Raw genomic sequence first — 21548 nt, forward strand, 5'->3', positions numbered from 1 at the left:
TGAAGCATTTGCAACAATCAGCCTGAAGTGCCAAGCAGAGGATCCATCTTGGCCACCTTCAGAGGTCCCAGTATCACAGATGCCAGTCTTCAGTCAATTTAATTCACTCTACATGATATCAAGAAACGGCTGAAGGCACTGGATACTGCAAAGGCTATGGGCCCTGACAGTATTATGGCATTAGTAATAAAGACTTGTGCTCCAGAACTTGCCCCTAGCCAAGCTGTTCCAGCATAGAACACTGGCACCTACCTGGCAATGTGAAAAATTGCCCAGGTATGTCCTGTACACAAAAAGCAGGACAAATCCAACACGGCCAATTACCGCCTGATCAGTCTACACTCAATGATCAGTAAAGTGATGGAAGGGGGTCATTAACAGTGATATCAAGCGGCACCTGCTTAGCAATAACTTGCTCACTGACACTCAGTTTGGGTTCTTCCAGGGTCACTCAACTTCTGACCTCGTTACAGCCTTGGTTCAAACATGGGCAAAAGGGCTGAACTCCGGAGGTGAGAGTGACTGCCCTTGACATCAAGGCAGCATTTGACCGAGTGTGGCAACAAGTAGCCCGAGCAAAACTGGAGTCAATGGGAATCAAGGGGAAAACTCGCCGGGAGCAGAGACAGCCAGACCTGCGAGGGACACCTCTACTCGGGCAGCGGGCTGAGCTTGAAAAAAAAATCCAGGAGTGACATCACAGGAAAACTGTACGTTCATTGGTTGGTGAGAAGCTGCTGCTGGGAGTGTGTTTAAATAGCTTAAAATTAGAAAAAATGTATCATTTATAAAGAAGGAGCAACTTGGATTTCAGTAAGGAACACTAGCAATAGGGAAGTAAAGTTAAGTCAAGTCAAACCGAAATAAAGTAAACCAAAGTAAGATAAAGTTAGCATAAGTGTAGTAAAGTCAAGTTACTAGTAATTTATTGTACTCATTCTACTTTAAGTGTAATCAGTAGTTTTTAAGAGTTGTGGGATAACAGGTCAGCTTGGCCAAGTGGAGTGTACATCCTGTGGTATGTGTGAAGTTGTGGACGCACCATGTATCCCTGACAAATACATCTGTAGGAAGTGTCACCAGCTGCACAAGCTTTAGCTCCGGGTTTCGGAACTTGAGCGGCAGCTGGAGTCACTGTTGTGCATCCACATGGATAACACATTTAGGGAGGTGGTCACATTGCAGGTCAGAAGTGTCCAGCCAGAGATGGAATGGGTGACTGCCAGGTAGTTTAAGAGAAGCAGGCAGGTAGTGCGGGAGTCCCAAGTCTATCCTGCTTGCTAATTGGTTTTCCATTTTGGATGTTGTTGAGGGCGATGGTTCCTCAGGGGAGTGCAGCCACAGCCAAGCCTGTGGCACCACAGGCAGCTGAGCTGTACAGGATGGGGAGGAAGAAGAATGGAAGGGCAATAGTGATAGCGGATTCCATAGTCAGGGGATCAGACAGGTTTTTATGTGGTAGTAAACGTGATTCCAAAATGGTGCGTTGCTTCCCTGGTGTCAGGGTCAAGGATGTCATGGAGCGGCTGCAGGACATCCTTCAGGGGAAGGGCTATCAGCCAGAAGTTGTGGTCCACATTGGTATCAACGACATAGGTGGGAAGAGGGATGAGGTCCTGAAAGCAGATTTCAGTGGATTAGGAAGGAAATTAAAAAGCAGGACTTCAAGAGCAGTAATCTCAGGATTACTCCTAGTGCCACGTGCTAGTGAGCATAGGAATAGGAGGATTGGTTGATTAATTATGTGGCTGGAGAACTGGTGTTGGAGGGAGGATATCAGATTTCTGAGACATTGGGACTGGTTCTGGGGCAGGTGGGACCTGTACAAGCTGGACGGGTTACATCTTAACAGGACTGGGACTGAAATACTCGCAGGGAGATTTGATAGTCCTGTTGGGGTGGGTTTAAACTAGCTTGTCAGGGGGTTGGAACCTTAGACATGGCCAAATTAGAAGAAAGTAAAGTTGGTAACAGGAAGTAGTAGTGAGACTAGAAGGCAGGAAAAACAAAGCAGAACACTGAGTATGCTTCGAATGTAGAATGATGTCAAAAAGACATGGTTAAGGGCACTCTACCTGAATTTGTGCAGCGTTTGCAACAGGGTAGATGATCTAAAGGCACAAATAGAGGTAAATGGGTATGATATAATTGCCATTATGGAAACATGGCTGCATGGTGACCAAGACTGGGAACTGAATATTCAAGGATGTTCAATGTTTAAGAAGGAGAAACAAGGGATAGGAGGTGGAGCTGTGCTGATAAAAAGGGATGGGATCATCCCTTTAGTAAGGGAGGATCTCAGGTCGGAAGAACAATGTGTGGAATCTGTTTGGGTGGAGCTAAGATACAGCAAAGGGCAGCAGACATTGGTTAGAACTGTTTATAGGACACCAAACAGTAGTGGCATGAGGGGCATGGTATTAATCAGGAGAAGACCACCAAGAAACTGGTAAAGAAACAGAGAATAGAATATGAATGCAATCTAGCAAATAAAACATAAAAACAGACTGTGAAAGCTTCTATAGGTATGTAAAAAGGAAGTGTTTGGCTATGACAAATGCAGGTCCACTACAGAGTCCGAAAATTCATAATGGGGAATAGAGAAATTGCAGAGAAGCTAAATGATTACTTTGTGTCTGTTTTCACTGAGGAAGATACAGGAAAGTTCCCAGATTTGGAGATTCAAGGGACTAGGGAGAATGAGGAGTTGAAGTAAGAAGGTTGTATTGGAGAATTAATGGGACTGAAAGTTGGTAAGTTCCCAGGACTTGATATTCTGCATCCCAGAGTGTTGAAAGAGGTTTCTTAAGATAGTGGATGCATTGGTGATCATTTTCCAAAATTCGATAGATTCTTGAATGGTTCCTGAAGATTGGAAGGCTGCAAATGTCACCCCACTATCTAAGAAGGGAGGGAGAGAGAAAAAACAGGGAACTACAGACCTGTTAGCCTTTCATCAGTAGTAGGCAAAATGCCAGAATCTATTATAAAAGATATGATAAAGGGATACTTGGATAATCATGATCTGATTGGGCATTGTCAGCACGGATTTGCAAATGGGAAATCATGTTTGATCAACTTATTGGAGTTTTTTTGAGGATGTTGCTAACAAAATTTATAAAGGAGAGTTGATGGATGTAGTATACTTGGATTTTCATAAGGTTTTTGATGAAGTCCCCCTCAGGAGGTTGATTGGCAAAATAAAAGCACCTGGGATAGGAGGTAATATACTGGCATGGATTAAGGATTGACTAACAGGCAGAAAACAGAGAGTAGGAATAAACAGGTCATTCTCAAGCTGACTGTGACTAGTCGGGCACGGCCAGGATCAGTACTTGGGCCCCAGCTGTTCACAATGTTTATTGACTTTATAATATAGACTGAGATGAGGAGAAATGTCTTCACCCAGAGAGTGGTGAGCCTGTGGAATTTGCTACCAAAGAAAGTAGCTGAGGCCAAAACGTTGTATGTTTTCAAGAAGGAGTTAGATATAGCTCTTGGGGCGAAGGGGATCAAAGGATATGGGGAGAAACAGGCTTTTGAGTTGGATGATCATAATGAATGGCGGAGCAGGCTCGAAGGACCAAATAGCTTACTCCTGCTCCTATTTTTTATGTTTCTATATCAATGATTTGGATGTGGAGACCAAATGTAATATTTCCAAGTTCGTGGATGAATCAAAGTTAGGCAGGAATCTGTGTTGTGAGGAAGATGTAAAGTGACTACAGGAGGATTTTTACAGACTTAGTGAGTGGGAAAGAACATGGCAGATGGAATATAATGTGGAAAAATGTGAGGCTATCCACTTTGGTAGAAGGAACAGATGTGCATAGTATTTCTTAAATGGTAAGAGATTAGAAAGTGTAGATGTACAAAGGTACCTGGGTGTCCTTGTCCATAAGTCACAGAAAGCTAACATGCAGGTGCAGCAGACAATTAGGAAGGCTAATGAAATGTTAGCCTTTATCGCAAGAGGATTTGAGCACAAGAGTGGTGAAGTCTTGCTTCAATTGTATAGAAGCTTGGTTAGACCACACCTGGAGTCCTGTGTGCAATTTTGATCCCCTTACCTCAGAAAGGATATTATTGCCATAAAGGGAGTGCAATGAAGGTGCACCAGACTTGTCCCAAAGGTGGTGAGACTATCTCTTGAAGAGAGATTGGGGAAACTGGGCCTGTACTCTCTAGAGTTTCGAAGAATGAGAGGTGATCTCATTGAAACCTACAAAATACTTAAAGGAATAGACTGGATAGACGCAGGTAAGATGTTCCCCCTGGTTGGGGAGTCTAGAACTAAGGGACACAACTTCAAAATAAGGGGGAAGCCACTTAGGACCGAGATATGGAGAAATTTCTTTACTCAGAGGGTTGTGAATCTTTGGAATTCTCTACCCCAGAGGGCTGTAGAAGTTCAGTCATTGAGTATGTTTAAGGTAGAGACTGATAGATTTCTGAATAACAACAACATAAAGGGTTATGGGGATACTGTGGGTAAAAGACATTGAAGTGTTTGATCAGCCATGATCGTATTGAATGGCAGGGCAGGTTTAATGGGCTGAATGGCCTTCTCCAATTGCTATGTTCTTATGTTGGAATCATACCTAGCACAAAAGAAAATGGTTGTGGTTGTTGGAGGTCAATCATCTCAGTTCCACGACATCACTGCAGGAGTTCCTCAGGGTAATGTCCTTGGCCCAACCATCTTCAGCTACTTCATCAATGACCACCTTCCTTGCATCATAAGGTCAGAAGTGAGGATGATAGCTGATGATTGCACAATGTTCAGCAGCATTCGTGACTTCATCAGATACTGAAGCAGTCTATGTCCAAATGCAGCAAGACCTGAACAATATCCAGGCTTGGGCTAACAAGTGGCTAGTGACATTCATGCCACAGAAGTGACAGACAATGACCATCTCCAATGAGAGAGCATCTAACCATCACCCCTTGATATTCAATGACATTACCATCGCTGAATCACCCACTATCAACATCCTGGGGGGGTTACCATTAAAAGAAACTGAACTGGACTAGCCATTTAAATGTGACTATAAGAACAGGTCAGAAGCTATGAAATCTGCAGTGAGAAACTCACTTTCTGACTCCCCAAAGCCTGCCCACCATCTACAAGGCACAAGTCAGGAGTATGATGGGGTACTCTCCTCTTGCCTGGATGAGTGTAGCTCCAACAGCACTCAAGAAGCTTGACACCACCCAGGACTAGGCAGCCCACTTGATTGGCACCACATCCACAAACATTCACTACCTCAACCACCAATTAATGGCCAGCCAGCATGAAACGTGCGCTGAAATGCTCAGCACTGCCGGGGTGGGGGCAGGAAGAGGGCGGGCGCTAATGTAACCGAGGGTGTGGGTGAGCTGCCCCAGGGAGCTGTAGACCTCCACGGGCTAAAGGACACGACACAGATGCTGCATAATCAAGCACCAGAAAGCATACCTCATACAAAACCAGTACCCAGATATCTCTTTTTATTTTATTTCCCCACGTAGATTTCATCCCGCCCTGGATCGAGGTTTGAGCAAAAATGTGAATGTCGCCTGGGAGAATGGCCCGTCCGCTAACTGTAAATCTGAACAGGCAACATAAAATCGCTGCTGACTGCATCGATAACAGGCTTAATTGCCCACTTAATTGTTGGCAGGCTCGCTTCCAACAGCTGCGTGTGCCCACTAAGCGAAATATCGCACGACTGCACATGATGTTGGGACACTCTCCCAACATCACGTGCTATTTCACGGCCATTCGGGTTGGGCATGCGCCTACCCGTGGGATGTAAAATTCTGGCCAGAATCTCCACATGCGATATACACTGAAATTGAGACAAAGTGAGTGCAACCAGATGTTTCAGTTCTGAAAACATGAGCTTTAGAGTGGCCTATAAAATAAAGCCACCATCATCAGTCTCCCAATAAAACTGTGGGCTGGCAGAACTGCAAAGGATCTCATTCTGCATTTACGAATAATCATTTTGACATCTTGGGACTGAAATTATTTGGCCTTCTAGTACACTCACCATAATGTTTTTCGCTACCACAGCACTAAGATCCCTCATCTTAATGAATACAAAATCTATTTCCAATGTTTGCTATTTAGCATTTGCAGTTTACTTGCAAATGATAACATCCTGTTCCTGTCCTCTTTAACCTGTTTGGATATAATTCCATGTGTATTACAGTTGTCATTTTGGCCAGGTGTAACCAATAGGTTGGCACCCAAGGGCAGCTGACCACTCACTTATTCTTCTACCCTCAAAGATGTACATTCACAGTTCTGCAAATAAAAGACAAGTCAGAACTCTCCATCTTGGTCTTCCTCATCCCAGCCACATGACTCAATCTGTCCTTCCTGTGGGAAATCAACTTCTAAGTCATAAACAAACTCTGGGTCATTGGGTTTCCTCCGGTTCTTTTCAAACAATTCATCCATGATTTTTTTCTTTTTCGCCAATTCATTGTCATCGAGTTTGTTGAGATCCTCCTCTGGATTGATGGAGTTTTCCCTCAGGATTGTCTCCAGACTCTGGTCAAGGCTCAATCCATTCAGGCTATCCCTCAGTAGCTGGTGTAATTTCTGCAACTGCTGCTGTGACACTCTATTCAGATACACTTGGTGCCGAGGGTTGTTCTTCATCTGTTCCGCAGCTTGGCTGCAATCTATAATCAAACATTTTTAAAAGGAGAAAACATATTATATGCTGTCATTATTCAATGCTTCTTCCATTTCTTTCCTTTTTTCCCTTTCTAACAGCTTTGACTCAATTGAAGTATGGTTTGCAATAATCTAATCAAAGAAGAAAATAACTGAAATTATTTCAAGGTCAGATAGCAGGGGTAATATAATCCCAATGTATAGTCTTTTGTGATGGTAGCATGGCCTTCGGCCCCTTCACCCAAACTTTCACCTAATATAGTTCCATGTTAGGAGAGTAACCTCACAACATTACACAGAATTAATGTACGAAGGTATCAAGGGTGGTGAAAGCTGATTCAGTGGTAACTTTCAAAACGGAATTGGATAAATACTTGAAGGGGTGATATTTGCAGGGCTGTGGGGAAGAGAATAGGCGTAGGACTGTTCAAGTAGCTCTTTCAAAGAGCTGGCAAAGGTATGATAGGCTGAATGGTCTCCTTCTCTGCTGTATCATTCTATGATTCTAGAGGGATGAGCTGAATGGCTGTTTCCCATTTCTTGCTTTTCTTATATAGAAATAAATCACTCCTGGTGCAGAACACCAGTAACCTGAGTGCATATCAACAATTTGGTGTTTAGTGAATTCCACTTGATTTTCCATCTACCAGGACTAACAGATAAACACACTGACCTCGAGACCTGGATTCCTGATATATGCCTCAGTTTCAGAGCCTGCGTTGTCCCATTAGCAGCACTAATTTGTAGCTGCAATTTTTTTCCCCTCAATTCTCCTTTTGTTAGTTGTCATTCAACTGGTACTGCATAAAGACAAGGAAAAGGGAATGGAGCGAAGTAATCTAATTTCTGTCCAATATACATAGGATATATGGCTCAATAGACCTTTCAGCCTAACCAGTTCATGCCGGTGCTCATGCTCAACCTGAGCCTCCTCCCATCTTTTCTTATCTAGATCTATCATCATAATTCTATATTCCCAAATCCCTCATTTGCTTGCCTGGTTTCCACTTAAAAAACATTATTATTTGATTCAACCACTCCCTGTGGTAGCGAGTTCCACATTCTCACCATTCTTTGGGTAAAGATGTTTCTTCTGAATTCCCTAATGATATATTGATGGCATCTAGTTATGCTCTTCCCCACAATTGGAAATATACTCTGTATTCACTCTAGCAAAACCTTTCATAATTTTAAAGACCTTTATTAGGTCACCCCTCAGCCTTCTTTTTTCAAAAGGAAATCAACCCAGCCTGTTCATCTTTTCCTGATATTTATACCCATTCATTTTGGGTATCATCCTTATATAAGCCTTATGTAAACTCTCTCTTCAGGTCTACCTGCCTGATACACTGTCTATTCCTCACTTGTCTCTTTTTACCTTGTGGAAATTATCATGTATTGTGTCATGAAAATATAATGATTTTCATAATATTGTGATTTATTGTAAAGGTAGGTTACTAGTGAGGTTTGGATCAGTTTCTCTGTGTGAGGTTGTGTGTGTGGGGGCTTAATTGAATTGCAGACAGCTAGTCTGGAGCTTTTGAGCTATCAAAAGGGAAGCTAGGTTTGAAATGTTAAATACGTAAACGTGGCTGAAGTTGTAGAATGTGAGGTTTGAGGGACATTTGCATTTTTAGATAAACCAGAGTCATGAATTTCAAAGAGATAGTAAGGTGTTACACCTAGCCAACAGAGGGTAAGCCAAACAGTGTATTTATTTTTCCCAAAGATTATTGATAATATGAGTACTATGGAAGATTTATATTATGGAAATAGTAAAGTTGCAAAGACATATTGGGACAATGAGATTTACATTAAAAAGAAATAAACCTGTATAAAGGAGATGAGGTTATGTGTAAGGAGAAGGCATTCTAAGATCTAACAAGTATGAAGAGCCTCCAGCCTGTGTGTGTATCAAGCTGCTGTCTACAGGAACCAAAGCTAAGAGAATTCACTTTGAATATCACTGTCCAGGGTATTGTGTGCTTTGCCTGGGTCTGTTGAAATCTATCTTGTTTTACTGTTGCCTTAACGGAGATGTAACTGGGAGCTAGATTAATTAGGGATTTAGGAGTTACTCTGGTAGTAATTTGTAGACCTATATATGTGCTTAAAATCTTTTCTTCTATTAATATATGTTTAATTTAGTTTTGTAAAGAACCTCTAAGTCTCAGTGAGCTTATTACTACTGAATTCAAGGCATGCATCTCGAAATTGAGTACAAATTGAAAACAGTTGTGGCAGCTATTTCAAGATTCCTCTGGGATTCCAGCAGCTCAGCATTTACCATCCACTGTGCCATAACAATTGTTCCTTTGGCTCATTATTTTCTTGCATGTCAACTTCTTACGATTTACTACTTCAAAGCACTTACATTAAAATTTCCCAGCCCAGTTTGGAGGTCACACTTCAAGAGGAGATGTGGATGAGTTGGGTCTGTGAGGGGAGAAAGGGCAAGTGTAACATGACCACAGTGCACTGTTCTGCTCAGAGATAACACCTCAGCTATGTGAGAAAATGCACCATTCCATTTGGTTGTGCATCTTCCTATGAGGAGTGAGTTGAGCTGTTAATTTGTTTTTTTGTGTGGTGGTTGGCAACAGCGACACATTGGCTAGGAGATTGGAAGAACTCTGTTCTTCAAAGAAACTATTCATCTACATTAGTATTTGTGGACAGAATTTTATCAGGAAATCTTGAGTGGGTTTAGCTTTTTAAAAAAATAGATACGAAAAAACGTACATTCAAATGATGCCCTAAATCTCCAAGAGTGTGTAAAACACTTCACAATCAATGAACTACCTGTGTAGTGTGATATATAGCCAGTGCAGATTATCATCACACAATGTGTTACACTTAGCCAAACAGCTTTCATGTTATGAAATACTTCTTATGGTTTAAGTACATCACCTTAAATTGCTCCCACCACTAACTACACCACTGGGAAAATGTGTAACTCATTGCTTAACCTAGTGTACTGTAATTATATTACACAAAAATGTTCCAAGTTTGGAAGGGAAATGATTTTAGGTACAGTGTTTGTTCTTTTTAATAGTCTAAGTGGATGGAAAACTTCACTTAATCAGCATGCTTTACTGAATTCGTACTGTCAGCACTGTAATACCACTCCATGTTAACGTGATCATTGTTATTTCTCACTTCCTGCTGTGATTAGCATCTGCTTGATTGGTGCAGTGTTTGATGGGCTACTTGAGAATAAACATAAAACAAAGTTCTCACCTGAAAATTTGGAGAAATTTCGAACAGGTATCAGCCTTCGTCGAATTTTTTTAGTATTTTCATCTTCATAGATTAAAACAATAGCAGGTGGTTTGAACTTAACACCACACTTCCTTGGAACATAGGCCATCTTGTTCAGCTACAAGAGCCTTCCAGCTTCCAGGCAATTCATCAGCAAGGTCGGAGAGTCAGTGATGTTGTGACACTCAACCTTTGTTTCTGGCTCTAAGGATCTTCATAACCTTTTTCTACATTTTAAAGCATTGGTAAAGAATAATCCACAAGGAATATCCTGTATGGAGGGAAAAATAAGTAAATGTAAGTAAATGCGTCTGAATCTCTCCTGTAAAATTAGAGGAAATTAGTTGTGTTTAGAACACAGGGCAGTTAGTGGCAGTAGTATTGAATACAGATGTATCATAGCTCTTGATGTAAATGGAACAGGTCACCGATGTATTTTCCTGGGGAATGCTTCCATTGGCATTGGTACCTTCCAGTAGCTCACTCAATTAGCCATTGGTCAGAAGCAAAATTGTGCAATATGTATCCACAAGGAATTTTACTGTGATCCTCAAGAATAGTGAGCCTTATTATGCCCACATGTACGAGCTTTCCAATAGGAGTCACTGGTCAGCAAGCAAACACAGAAGCCGTGGCTGATTTTTTTCCCATTCCTATTCCTGGGATCATGAACTTAATAGTTCGCTGGCTGGGATCAGGTAAATCAGCATTAATTTGGCCAAAACCAGATCTTCTGGTCTGTATGGCACATTTACTTCCTGAGCCATTGGAAAAGCTCACCTTACACAGTGCACAAGATTTTCTTGGCTTCACTGTAGTCCTTGGTTAATGTGAGCATCATTCACAAATACGTTGAATACTGGTATTTCTAACTGTAGCCTTCCATCTCCATCCTGATGATGGCAACAGGAAGAGTTGTTGCTTTATTGACATTGGCAGCCTAGTTGACCTGACATGTGAGACTCATCATCTATGGACTCCAACTCTGGCTTCACAGGTGAGCCTTACCCTGTCTAACAGTGGCCAGTGAACAGCAATTTAGAACAGGAAGCCTGTTTGTCCTTGGGCACAAGTTAAAAATTTCACTTAAGGCAATTGCAATGCCTCACTAGTTCCCTGGCTAAGATGAGCCCAGACAAGGGTTGGAACCTAGGACAACACAGTGTAGTGGGCATATCAATCATTTTCATAATGAGCTATGATGAAAGCCCAATTTAATTTTAAAAGGTGAATTGTCAGAAAGTTTTGACTTTCAAGACTGTAATTTGTGCCCCAAACAAGTTGCCTGAGTGTCAGGATGCGATGAAAAACAGGGGTTGGTTTCCCATTACTCAGACTGTTTATGTAATCGTGATATTTTTCAATCTTGGTGACATTCTGTGCCACTATTAGCCTTGAACTTTCCCTAGGTTTGTCAAAAAACAGCTGTAAAATTATTCAGTTCTAAATAACTCACAGATGATTCATATGAACATATGAATTAGATGCTGGAATAGGCCATTTGGCCCCTTGAGCCCGTTCGGCCATTTGATAAGATCACGGCTGATCTGCTTGCACCCTCTACCCTCCGTTTACCCACTATATCCGTTGACTCCCTTAGTAGTCAAGAATCTATTTAACTCAGCTTTAATAGTACTCAATGGCCCAGCCTCCTCTGCTTTCTGGCGAAGAGAATCCCACAGACTAACGACACTCAGGGAAAAAAAATCTCCGTTTTAAATGGGAAACCCCTTATTTTTAAACTGTATCCGCTAATTCTAATCTCTCCCAAAAGGGGAAACATCCTTTCGGCATCCACCCTGTAAAGTCCCCTCAGGATCTTATATGTTTCAATAAGATCACCTCTCATTCTTCTAAATGCCAATGGATATTGGCCAACCCGCCTAACCTTTCCTCATAAGGTAACCCCCACCCTCCAATCCCAGGAATCAGTCTAGTGAACCTTCTTTGCACCGCTTCTAATGCAATTATATTCTTTCTTAAATAGGGAGACCAAAACTGTACACGGTAATCCAGTTTTGAGTTTCAATAGTTCTGTGCCATACCACAGCTATTAAGCCTTTAACGGAGATGTAACAAGCAACAGTAAAGAATTTTAATCCAGTTTCTCAGGTTGATTTTTCCACTGCATTTCTATCTTTGTTTTAAGAAGACTTTTGTCTCAAACCCCATGAGTGGAAAACAGCATTGAATTGTTCTTGGACAATATTCTGTGCAGTTCAGTGCAGTCAAAACACCTAAAGAATGTGTTCTTTAAGATGCATGTCTGCTGAGAAAGCCATTACCCTCCCCCCTCACATCCCTAACAGCAGTGTGTGTGTACCTGCACTATATGGATTGCAGTGGTTCAAGAAGGTGGCTCACCATCACCTTCTCAAGGGCAATTAGGGGTGGGCAATAAAAGTTGGTCTTGCCATCAATGCTCATATCCCAATAAAGAATTTTTAAAAATTAGTGGCTGAGCTACTTGGAAGTTCTCAGTTTCGAACCATGGTTTATGGTAAATTAGCTGATCTCAGTTAGGACAGGGGAGGTGCACTTCAATAGATTTCAGTGTTACTGGTTTAGGAGCAGGAAAATCAGCCAGATTCCTGCTTCCAAATGCTGTCAACAAGCCTTGCCAGAAGTATGCAAAATATATATTTAATGAGAGCAGGATTGGGCTCGGTTGTGATGTCAAATTAGCCTCGACAATCATCAAGTTTTACAAATAATGGCCACAGAAATGAGATACCAGGGAATGAGTTGGACCCACAGAACCATAACCCAGCAAGGAGAAGAGGAAAAGAAGTGATGGGATAATAGTAGAGTTTGCTAAACATATGGGAAGGGCAAGGCTATTTGCTGCTCAATTGTGGCTCTTTTTCTTAAATTAAAAGATACCTAAAGATTAAGCATTCTGAGAGACTAAGTCTACCGATGAAACCTGACCCAGGGTTCTAGACTTTGTCAGAACAGCACGTTTCAGATGATCAAAGTATTGCTGGCACAGAGGCGCTCATCACTTAGCTCTGCTTGTTGATGGTAGTGTCACTGTCACTTGTTAAGAACAAAATACATTTAGGAACAAGAGAGGTTACTAAAATCAACAAACCCATCCCCTTTTCATGAATTTCAACACCAACACTCCTAGCTCTTAAGAGATAATACTCCAAAACCAGGCGTAATAATTATCATTACCATTGCAATATGTAGTGGACTGATTTGGAGGCAGGAGACAGAGAGTAGGGATAATGGAAGTGTACTCCAAATGACAGAATGTGACCAGTGGTGTCCTCCAGGGATTTGTACTGTAAACTCCAGCATTTCACGATGTTTATCAATGATTTAGATGAAGAAAGAGAGAGCCATATTTCCAAGTTTGCTAATAATACCAAGTTAGGTTTTACAGTAGATAGTGTAGGTGGGAGCAGAAAGTTGCAAAAAAATGTCGATAGCTTAAGTGGCGAGAAGCTAGGAACTGTGGAGAAACAGAAAACTTAGGGCTCCATGTACAAAAATCACAAAGCTTGTGGACAGGTACAAAAAGGCAATTAAAAAGGCTAATGGAATATTGGACCTTATCTCAAGGGACTGGATATAAAGAGGTGAAAATTATATTGCAGCCTTATAGAGCTCTAGTTAGACCCTTTGTGAAGTACTCCATTCAGTTCTGGGCACCACATCTCAGGAAGAATATACTGCAGATTCACCAGAATCATACGAGGGCCTTAAAAAGGGGTAAATTATTAGGACAGGTGATAGAATGGACTTGTTTCCCAAGTATTGAAGATTAAGGGGTTATCTAATTGTGGTGCTTAAGATGATTAAAGAGGTTGACAGGTAAAGAGTACTCACTGCTTTTGGTGTGGGAGTTCAGAATAAAGGGCATAACCTCAAAATTAAAGTTAGGCTGATCAATGGTGATGTCAGGACTTCTTCACACAAAGGATAGTGGAAATGTTGAACGCACGCCCCTAAAAAGGCAATTGAGGTTGTGGTGAGGATGGGGGGGGTGGGGGTGGATGCAATCGAAAACTGAAAACGGAGATTGATAGATTTTTGTCGGGCAAGTGCACCAAGGAAAATAACTGAATGGTAGAATAAGCTTGAGGGGCTGAATGGCCAACTCGTCTCGAATTATAGTCCTGAGGTATTACTCCCACACTTCTGGAATAATCCAGATGTTGATGAAAAAATACTTTAAACCTCAGCAAAAAAATTCCTTCTTACCATTCAAACTCCAGAGAAAATGCTAACTCTATGACAATATCACATCAAACCAAAGGGCAAAAAAATCCAGTCAATAAGTAATTGAGAAAAACTCAATTGTGGAGGCAAAAATGACCTCAAAATTGAACATCCATGTCTTCAGATAAAACCATCTCAAAACCCAGAGCAAATTGTGCATTTAAGTCACCTCTGATTGCAAGCACAAGCGATGCCTCAGCATAATTCCTGATGATCCTGGGTTCCAGGGGAAGAGTTCCTTAGGCTGAGGCTAGGAGTACAGGCATTCCCAAGGTTGGGGTGAAGAGGAGCAACTGCAGGCTTTCACAGCGAAGAGAAGCTCTGTCCTTTTGATATAAATTATAAGTAGTTCAGTCTTAAGCAGACGGTATACCTTTGTATTAAAAAAACATGCTAGAACATCTCTGCAGGTCTGGCAGCATTTGTGGAGAGAGAAACAATTAACACAGAGTCCAATATGACTCTTCTTTGGGTTCCAAGGAAGAGTCATATTGGACTTGAAACATTAACTCTGTTTCTCGCTCCACAGATGCTGCAAGACCAGCTGAGCTTTGCAGCATTTTCTGTTTTATTTCAGATCTCCAGCATCTGCAGTATTTTAGTACACCTTTGCGGTAGCCACATTTGTAAAGCAGAGGTAGGGAAGACTGGTCCTTTCTTTGACAATACACTCTGTCAGAATGCAGCTTGCCACATTAAACTTAAAAGAAACTAACAGCAAATGGTGTTTCTTTGTGATATTGGAGAGGAACTGGGGATCTACAGCAAGCCATCAACGTAGAAGGAAAATTTCCCAACATTTATTTTCCAATTGTTCTCAAGTTATTTTTTTACACCAATTAGACTTCTGGTCTTAAAGGATTTAGACAATGTCCCATCGTTGCATCAGAATATTAAATCATGGGTTACATGCTACAACACTTCTGTTGTTCTGAAATGCCAAAATTCCTGAATTAGCATTGCCACAGGAGATCTACTAATTATTAAAATAACTATCACTGGGTATTATGCTATAACTATCAGGTTTTTTTTTAGAATTATAATTACTGTAAAAAAAATCACTATTACAACTTCACCAATATTATTCTAACGATCACTCAATTACTATAATTATTCATCACTATCATAATTCTCAATATTAGCACTGGATAGATAATGTAAACAGTGATTCGACATAGAAAGAGATACATATGATCGAAACAGCCAGGCCAGCTAGGAACAGACAACAATGGAGTTAATTCATTTGGCCCCACTGGCACTGCTGAGCTAAGAATTTAGCAGTCACTAGCATTGGTAAGACCAAAGTCTTTGGTCCCCAGGACAGACTCTGTACCCTTACACGGATTCCATTGTATAGATTCTATTGCCCTCTCCCTCCCCCTCCAGTCTCAGCATCAGCCAGACTGTTTTCAGCTTCTGCATTCTATTTGAGCCTGAACTGATTCTACTCCCATGTCCTTTCCATCATAGTAACATCACTTGTCTGTACACAGTTTCAACCCCAGTACTGCCGAAACCCTCATTAGTGTCTGTCACCCCCACACTTGACTATTTCAGGATTCTCCTGGCCATCCTCCTTTTCCTCCTCAATAAACATCAACACATCCAAAATCCTGTTATTTATATCTTATCCTGCATCAGGCCCCACTCATCCATCAGCTTGATCTACATTGGCTCCCAGAACCACAATAATTCAAAATTACACAGTTAGAAAGTAGAGCACAGAAATTGGCCATTCGAGCCAATTTGCCAATGTTTATGCACCACACTAGCCTCTTCCTACTTTTCTTCATCTAACCGCATCAATGAAGCTTTCTATTCCTTTCATAGATATTTTTCTAACTTTCCCTTAAATGCATCCAAGTGTTACAGACACGAGGGCATTTAATTTAAATGGCACTGATTTCTCCTCTTACCATCCGCCCGTAAACAGAAAGGTGCTTTGATTTTGATTTCCATCTCCCTCTTTGTAAGCGGTAGCATATTTCCCAACCCCTCGGTTTTGGTGTGATCCAATTTCTATGAATCACCCCACAGCAAACTTGAGATAGGATGAACTCAAGAGTTAATTTATTTGCACACACTCAAAACATGAGGTGGATCGGGGGGTTCACTCCATGGCCCCTTGTGCATTCATACAGTAAAGAGGAATAGAGAAAGAAATATTTAAAGGGCAAAGATGACAGAGAAAAGAATTCTTGTTTCATGTGTGTGCAGAGTCCAGAATCAAAAGTCCAGTGATGTATTCCTTCACAGAGGTTGGGAAGCTGAAAACGGATGCTGGATAATTCACTTTTCCAGTAGATATGGCTTCCACGATGAGATAAGCATGCAGAGATGAATCAGTCCTGTAGGCGATGGTATGGAAGTTCAGCAGTTTCAGTAGAAACAGTGTAGATGGAGCCAGGCATTCATATCTGAAGAGCCTTTTTTCTGTGCTGCTCCTTGGTATGAAAGGTTGAGCTGCAAAGCAGTCTACCATAAGGCATTATTACAGGTTCCACTAGCTAGGGGACTTATGTCACATGACTCCCATCTCTCCACATTGGCTTTGACAAATGGATGTATATATCTTTACCTGGGTTGAGACTGTTAATGTTCTAACCATTAAGAATTCGAAAGGAAGGTTGCAGGCCTCTTTGCCCTAGCAGACTAGTAGCCTCCGGTTGGCTAGCCTGGGTTCTGAAATGCAGATGGACTCTGTATAATTCCCTTTGAATTTGGTCTCTGCAGCCCCCAGGGGTCATTAAGGTCTCTTCGGAGATAACAGGGTGTAAATTTCTTTGATACTGCCAAATAGCTCTTATTGTTTAGGGTTACAGCCAGACATGGCTTCAATTCTGGATAAAAGAAATTCCACTTGAATTCCCTATTAGGTTTAATGGTGACCATCTTATAAAAACACCCCCAAGTTTTGTACACCTCACAAGTAGAAACATTCTCTTTACCCCTATCTTAATGAGCCCCTTCATAACTTTAAAGGTAAATTTGAAAATGGTCATCTTTGTACTTTAATCCCTTTGTAGCCCCACCCTTCCTACCTCTGTAACCTCCTTCAGACCTACAATGTTCTCCAAACAGCCTGTTCGCCCAGTCGCCATGTTATGGAGTTCATAGAATTGCAGAATTGTTACGGTGCAGGAAGCCAGCCAGCCCATTGTGTCTGCACGGCTCTCTGGATGAGCATTGACTCTGTGCCATTCTCCTGCCTTTTTACCATTTCCTACACATTGTTTCTATTTAAATAATCATCTAATACCCTCTTGAATGCCTTGATTGAACCCGCCTCCACCATATTTTCAGGCAGTGCATTCTAGACCTGGACCACTTGTTTTTTCTCACATCGCATTTGCTTCTTCTGCGAATCACTTTAAATCTGTGCCCTCTTGTTCTTGATCCTTTTACGAGCAGGAACAGTTTCTCCCTATCTACTCTGTCCAGCCTTCTCATGATTTTGAATACCTCTATCAAATCTCCTCTTAGCCTTCTCCTCTCAAAGCAGAACAGTCCCAAGTTCACTAATCTGTCTACGTAATTGAAGTTTCTCATCCCTAGAACCATTTTTGTAAACATCTTCTGCAATCTTGCCAATGCGTTCAGATCTTTCCTAAAGAGTGGTGCCCAGAACTGTACAATTCCCTCATTAAACCACTCTGCTTCTTCATCTCCTTCTTCGGATATCTCCTCCTCTGGTGAAATTTTCAATTTTTCATCACAGCTCTGTGAAATGCACTTCATATTTAGAAAAATCTAACAGTACTTCACAAAGGCAAAATCAAAAACAAAGATAAGTCATTGATATCACGACTCCTCAGATACTGACGCAGTCTGTGTCCATTTGCACAGTCTGGTAAGCGGCAAGTATTCTTTGTGCCACAGAAGTGCCAGGCAATGACCACCTCCGATAAGAAAGAATCCAACCATCTCTCCTTAACATTCAATGGCATTCCCACTGCTGAATCCCCCACTATCGACATCCTGGGGGTTATCATTGACCCTAAACTGAACTTTTTTGATTCATTCACAGGATGTGGGCTTCACTGGCTGGGCCAGCATTTATTGCCCATCCCTAGTTGCCCTTGAGAAGGTGGTGGTAAGCTGCTTTCTTGAACCACTGTGATCCATGTGGTATAGGTACACCCACAGTGCTGTTAGGAAGGGAATTCTAGGATTTTGACCCAGCGACAGTGAAGGAACGGTGATATATTTCCAGGTCAGGATGGTGAGTGGCTTGGAGGGGAATTTCCAGGTGGTGATGTCCCCATGTGTCTGCTGCCCTTGTCCTTCTAGATGGTAGTGGTCGTGGGTTTGGAAGGTGCTGTTGAAGGAACCTTGGTGAATTCCTGCAGTGGATCTTGTAGATGGTACACACTGCTGCTACTGTGCTTCGGTGGCGGCAGCAGTGAATGTTTGTGGATGTGGTGCCAATCAAGTGGGCTGCTTTGTCCTGAATGGTGTCAAACTTCTTGAGTATTTGTTGGAGCTGCACTCATCCAAGCAAGTGGGGAGTATTCCATCACACTCCTGACTTGTGTCTTTTAAATGGTGGACAGGCTTTGGGGAGTCAGGAGGCGAGTTACTTGTCGCACGATTCCTAGCCTTTGACCTGCTCTTGTAGTCACAGTATTTATACGGCTAGTCCAGTTCAGTTTCTGGTCAATGGTGACCCCAGGATGTTGATAGTGGGGGATTCAGTGATGGTAATACAATTGAACATCAAGGGGTGATGGTTGGATTCTCTCTTGTTGGAGCTGGTTATTGCCTGACATTTGTGTGGCATGAATGTTACTTGTCACTTCGCAGCTCAAGCCTAGATATTGTCCAGGTCTTGCTGCATTTGGACATGGACTGCTTCAGTATCTGAGTTGTCGCGAATGGTGCTGAACATCGCGCAATCATCAGCAAACATCCCCTCTCTGACCTTATGACGGAAGAAAGGTCATTGATGAAGCAGCTGAAGATGGTTTGGCCTAGGACAGAGAACTGGACATATAAATGCTGTGGCTACAAAAGGCTGGGAATTTTGTGTAGAGCAACTTACTGCCTGACTCCACAAAGCCTGTCCACCATCTAAAAGGCACAAGTCAGGAGTGTGATGGAATATTTTTCCACTTGTATGGATGAGGGCAGCTCCAACAACACTCAAGAAGTTCAATACCATTCAGGACAAAGCAGCTCGCATGATTGGCACCCCATCCATCACAATAAACATTCACTCCCTCCATCTCCAACGCACAGTAGCAGCAATGTGTACCATCCAGAAGACGCACTGCAGCAACTCAACAAGGCTCCCTCGACAGCACCTTCCAAATCCGCGACCTCCACCAGGTCGACACTACAAGGACAAGGACAGCAGATGCATGGGAACACCACCTGTAAGTTTCCCTCCAAGTCACACACCATCCTGACTCGAAATTATATTGCCATTCCTTCTCTGTCACTGGATCGAAATCCTGGAACTCCCTCGCAAACAGCATTGTGGGTGTAGCTACTCCACATGGACTGCAGTAGGTCAAGAAAGTGGCTCACCACCACCTTCTCAGGGGCAATTCAGGATGGGCAATATAAATGCTGGCCTGGCCAGCGATGCCCACATCCCATGAAAGAATAAAAGTAATATAATTTAACTCACTGCTTTTTACTCTTAGTGTGATTAGTTACTAACATAACTGCTATTCGTCAGTACTAAAATGCTCACTGGTATTATTTGAAAAACTCTCATCGTTATCAGCTCCTGTTAGAACGCTCATTAATTACTAATGTAACTCCATATCTAAATGGAAAGAGTATAAAGACTGGAATTTCTATAGCACCTTACACAATCACAGGACATCCCAAAGCACTTTACAGCCAATGAAATATTTTTTTCAACTGTGTTCACTGTTTCCTTCACATAGGAAACGCAGCGGCCAAATTTACACACACCAATCTCACACAACAATCATGTGAAAGTGACCAAATAATCTATATTTCATGGTGCTGGTTGAGGATAATGTTTGGCCAGAACCCCCTTGTTCTTCTTGGCAACAGTTATGAGAAATCTTTTACATCCACATGTAAGAGTTTTAATGCCTTGTCTGAAAGACAGCACCTCCAAACAGTGCAGTACTCCCTCTGTACTGACTCTCCGACAGTGCGGCGCACCGGTACTGACCCTCCGACAGTGCGGCGCTCCCTCGGTACAGATATGAAACTCTCACTAGCTTTATTACTCTCATTAATCACTAATTTTCATCTTATTTTGCACTTAATACAAACCTCAGTGTAATTGAACTGGGCCTTGACCAACACCTTTCTGTCCCCATGGCAACCCAGCCAATAAAAGACCCCTCACTGAGACCGATTGATGCACTGTCTGAGATGAAAAAAATAATTCAACGCGGCCGCCACCTATTGTAACAGGAAAAATAGTTCAGCAGAACGAAATATCCGTACCCCTCTGCTTTCCACTGCCTTCTGTCAAGGAGAGACTCTGAATTGAAAGGCTTGATCGATATGCACTCAGGCAGTGCTGAGGGCAACTGGGACCTGGGGTCCTGGGCCGGGCCTGCACAGCCTGCGGCTAAATTTAAAGGAGAGAGTCAGGCCCGGCTGGAGGGAAGCTAGTCATGGATGTTGGCGGAGTGATGCTCGCTGTTGGATGTATTTGTGTCGCTGTCACCACATGTAAGAGTAAACAAGCGAAAGTTTCATATCGCTATCGAGGGAGCGCTGCGCAGTCGGAGGGTCAGTACCGAGGGAGCTGCAAACACCTTATTTATTCCCTGGCGCCGACAGGTCGTGGGCGGGACCCTGCGCACCTAAAACTCCGGCTGTATGGAGATCCTATTTTCTGCAGAGTAATTCCAGTTCTCTGCTTTGTCTAGTTATTGTCAGGCAGGCTACAGAGTTCAGGGGACATACAGAACTAACACTTCCCAAGTTCAGGAACTACGGTCTGTGTTCTCCCAGCTCTGAGAGATGACACGGAAATTGGTGGGGTGGTAAATAGTGCGGAGGATAGCCTTAGATTACAGGAGGATATATATGGGCTGATCAGTGGCAAATGGAAATTAATCCTGGTAAGTGTGAGGTGATGCACTTGGGCAGAACAAAAGGCACGGGAATACACGATGAATGGTAGGACCCTGAGAAGTACTGAGGATCAGAGGGACCATGGTGTGCATGTCCACTGGTCCCTTAAGGTAGCGGGACAGGTAGAAAAGGTGGTTAAGAAGGCATATGGGATACTTGCCTTTATTAGCCAAGGCATAGAACATAAGAGCAGGGAGGTTATGCTGGAGCTGTATAAAATGTCGGTTAGGCCACAGCTAGAGTATTGCGTGCAGTTCTGAATCCACATTATAGGAAGGATGTGATTGCACTAGAGAGAGTGCAGAGGAGATTT

The 21548-nt window shown here is 42.3% G+C and overlaps 2 protein-coding genes across 4 annotated transcripts in view; one reads left to right on the forward strand and one right to left on the reverse strand.

Annotated features, from left to right (window-relative positions):
- Positions 1 to 5481: 5481 nt before the first annotated feature.
- cep19 (centrosomal protein 19) lies at positions 5482 to 20677 on the reverse strand. Of its 3 annotated transcripts, none has more exons than XM_041210560.1 (4): positions 20597 to 20677; positions 14331 to 14487; positions 9911 to 10202; positions 5482 to 6675 (listed from the first exon to the last, which is right to left on the reverse strand). In XM_041210560.1, the coding sequence occupies exons 3-4, from the start codon at positions 10038 to 10040 to the stop codon at positions 6311 to 6313; spliced, it is 495 nt and encodes a 164-aa protein (XP_041066494.1). In that variant the 5' UTR covers positions 10041 to 10202; positions 14331 to 14487; positions 20597 to 20677; the 3' UTR covers positions 5482 to 6310. The 3 variants fall into 3 exon arrangements, with proteins under 3 accessions (XP_041066494.1, XP_041066493.1, XP_041066495.1); XM_041210559.1 differs by lacking the exon at positions 20597 to 20677 and adding an exon at positions 20420 to 20506; XM_041210561.1 differs by lacking the exons at positions 14331 to 14487; positions 20597 to 20677 and adding an exon at positions 20420 to 20479.
- A 17-nt stretch (positions 20678 to 20694) lies between these two features.
- The window catches only part of pigx (phosphatidylinositol glycan anchor biosynthesis, class X), a 36905-nt gene continuing 36051 nt past the window's right edge, over positions 20695 to 21548 (forward strand). The window contains exon 1 of the mRNA XM_041210562.1: positions 20695 to 20827. Coding sequence (XP_041066496.1) covers positions 20770 to 20827 — 58 coding nt within the window. The 5' untranslated portion in view covers positions 20695 to 20769. The remainder of the gene's footprint in view (positions 20828 to 21548) is intronic.

This window comes from Carcharodon carcharias, chromosome 2, assembly GCF_017639515.1.
Source record: "Carcharodon carcharias isolate sCarCar2 chromosome 2, sCarCar2.pri, whole genome shotgun sequence".
NCBI classification, from domain to species: Eukaryota; Metazoa; Chordata; class Chondrichthyes; order Lamniformes; family Lamnidae; genus Carcharodon; species Carcharodon carcharias.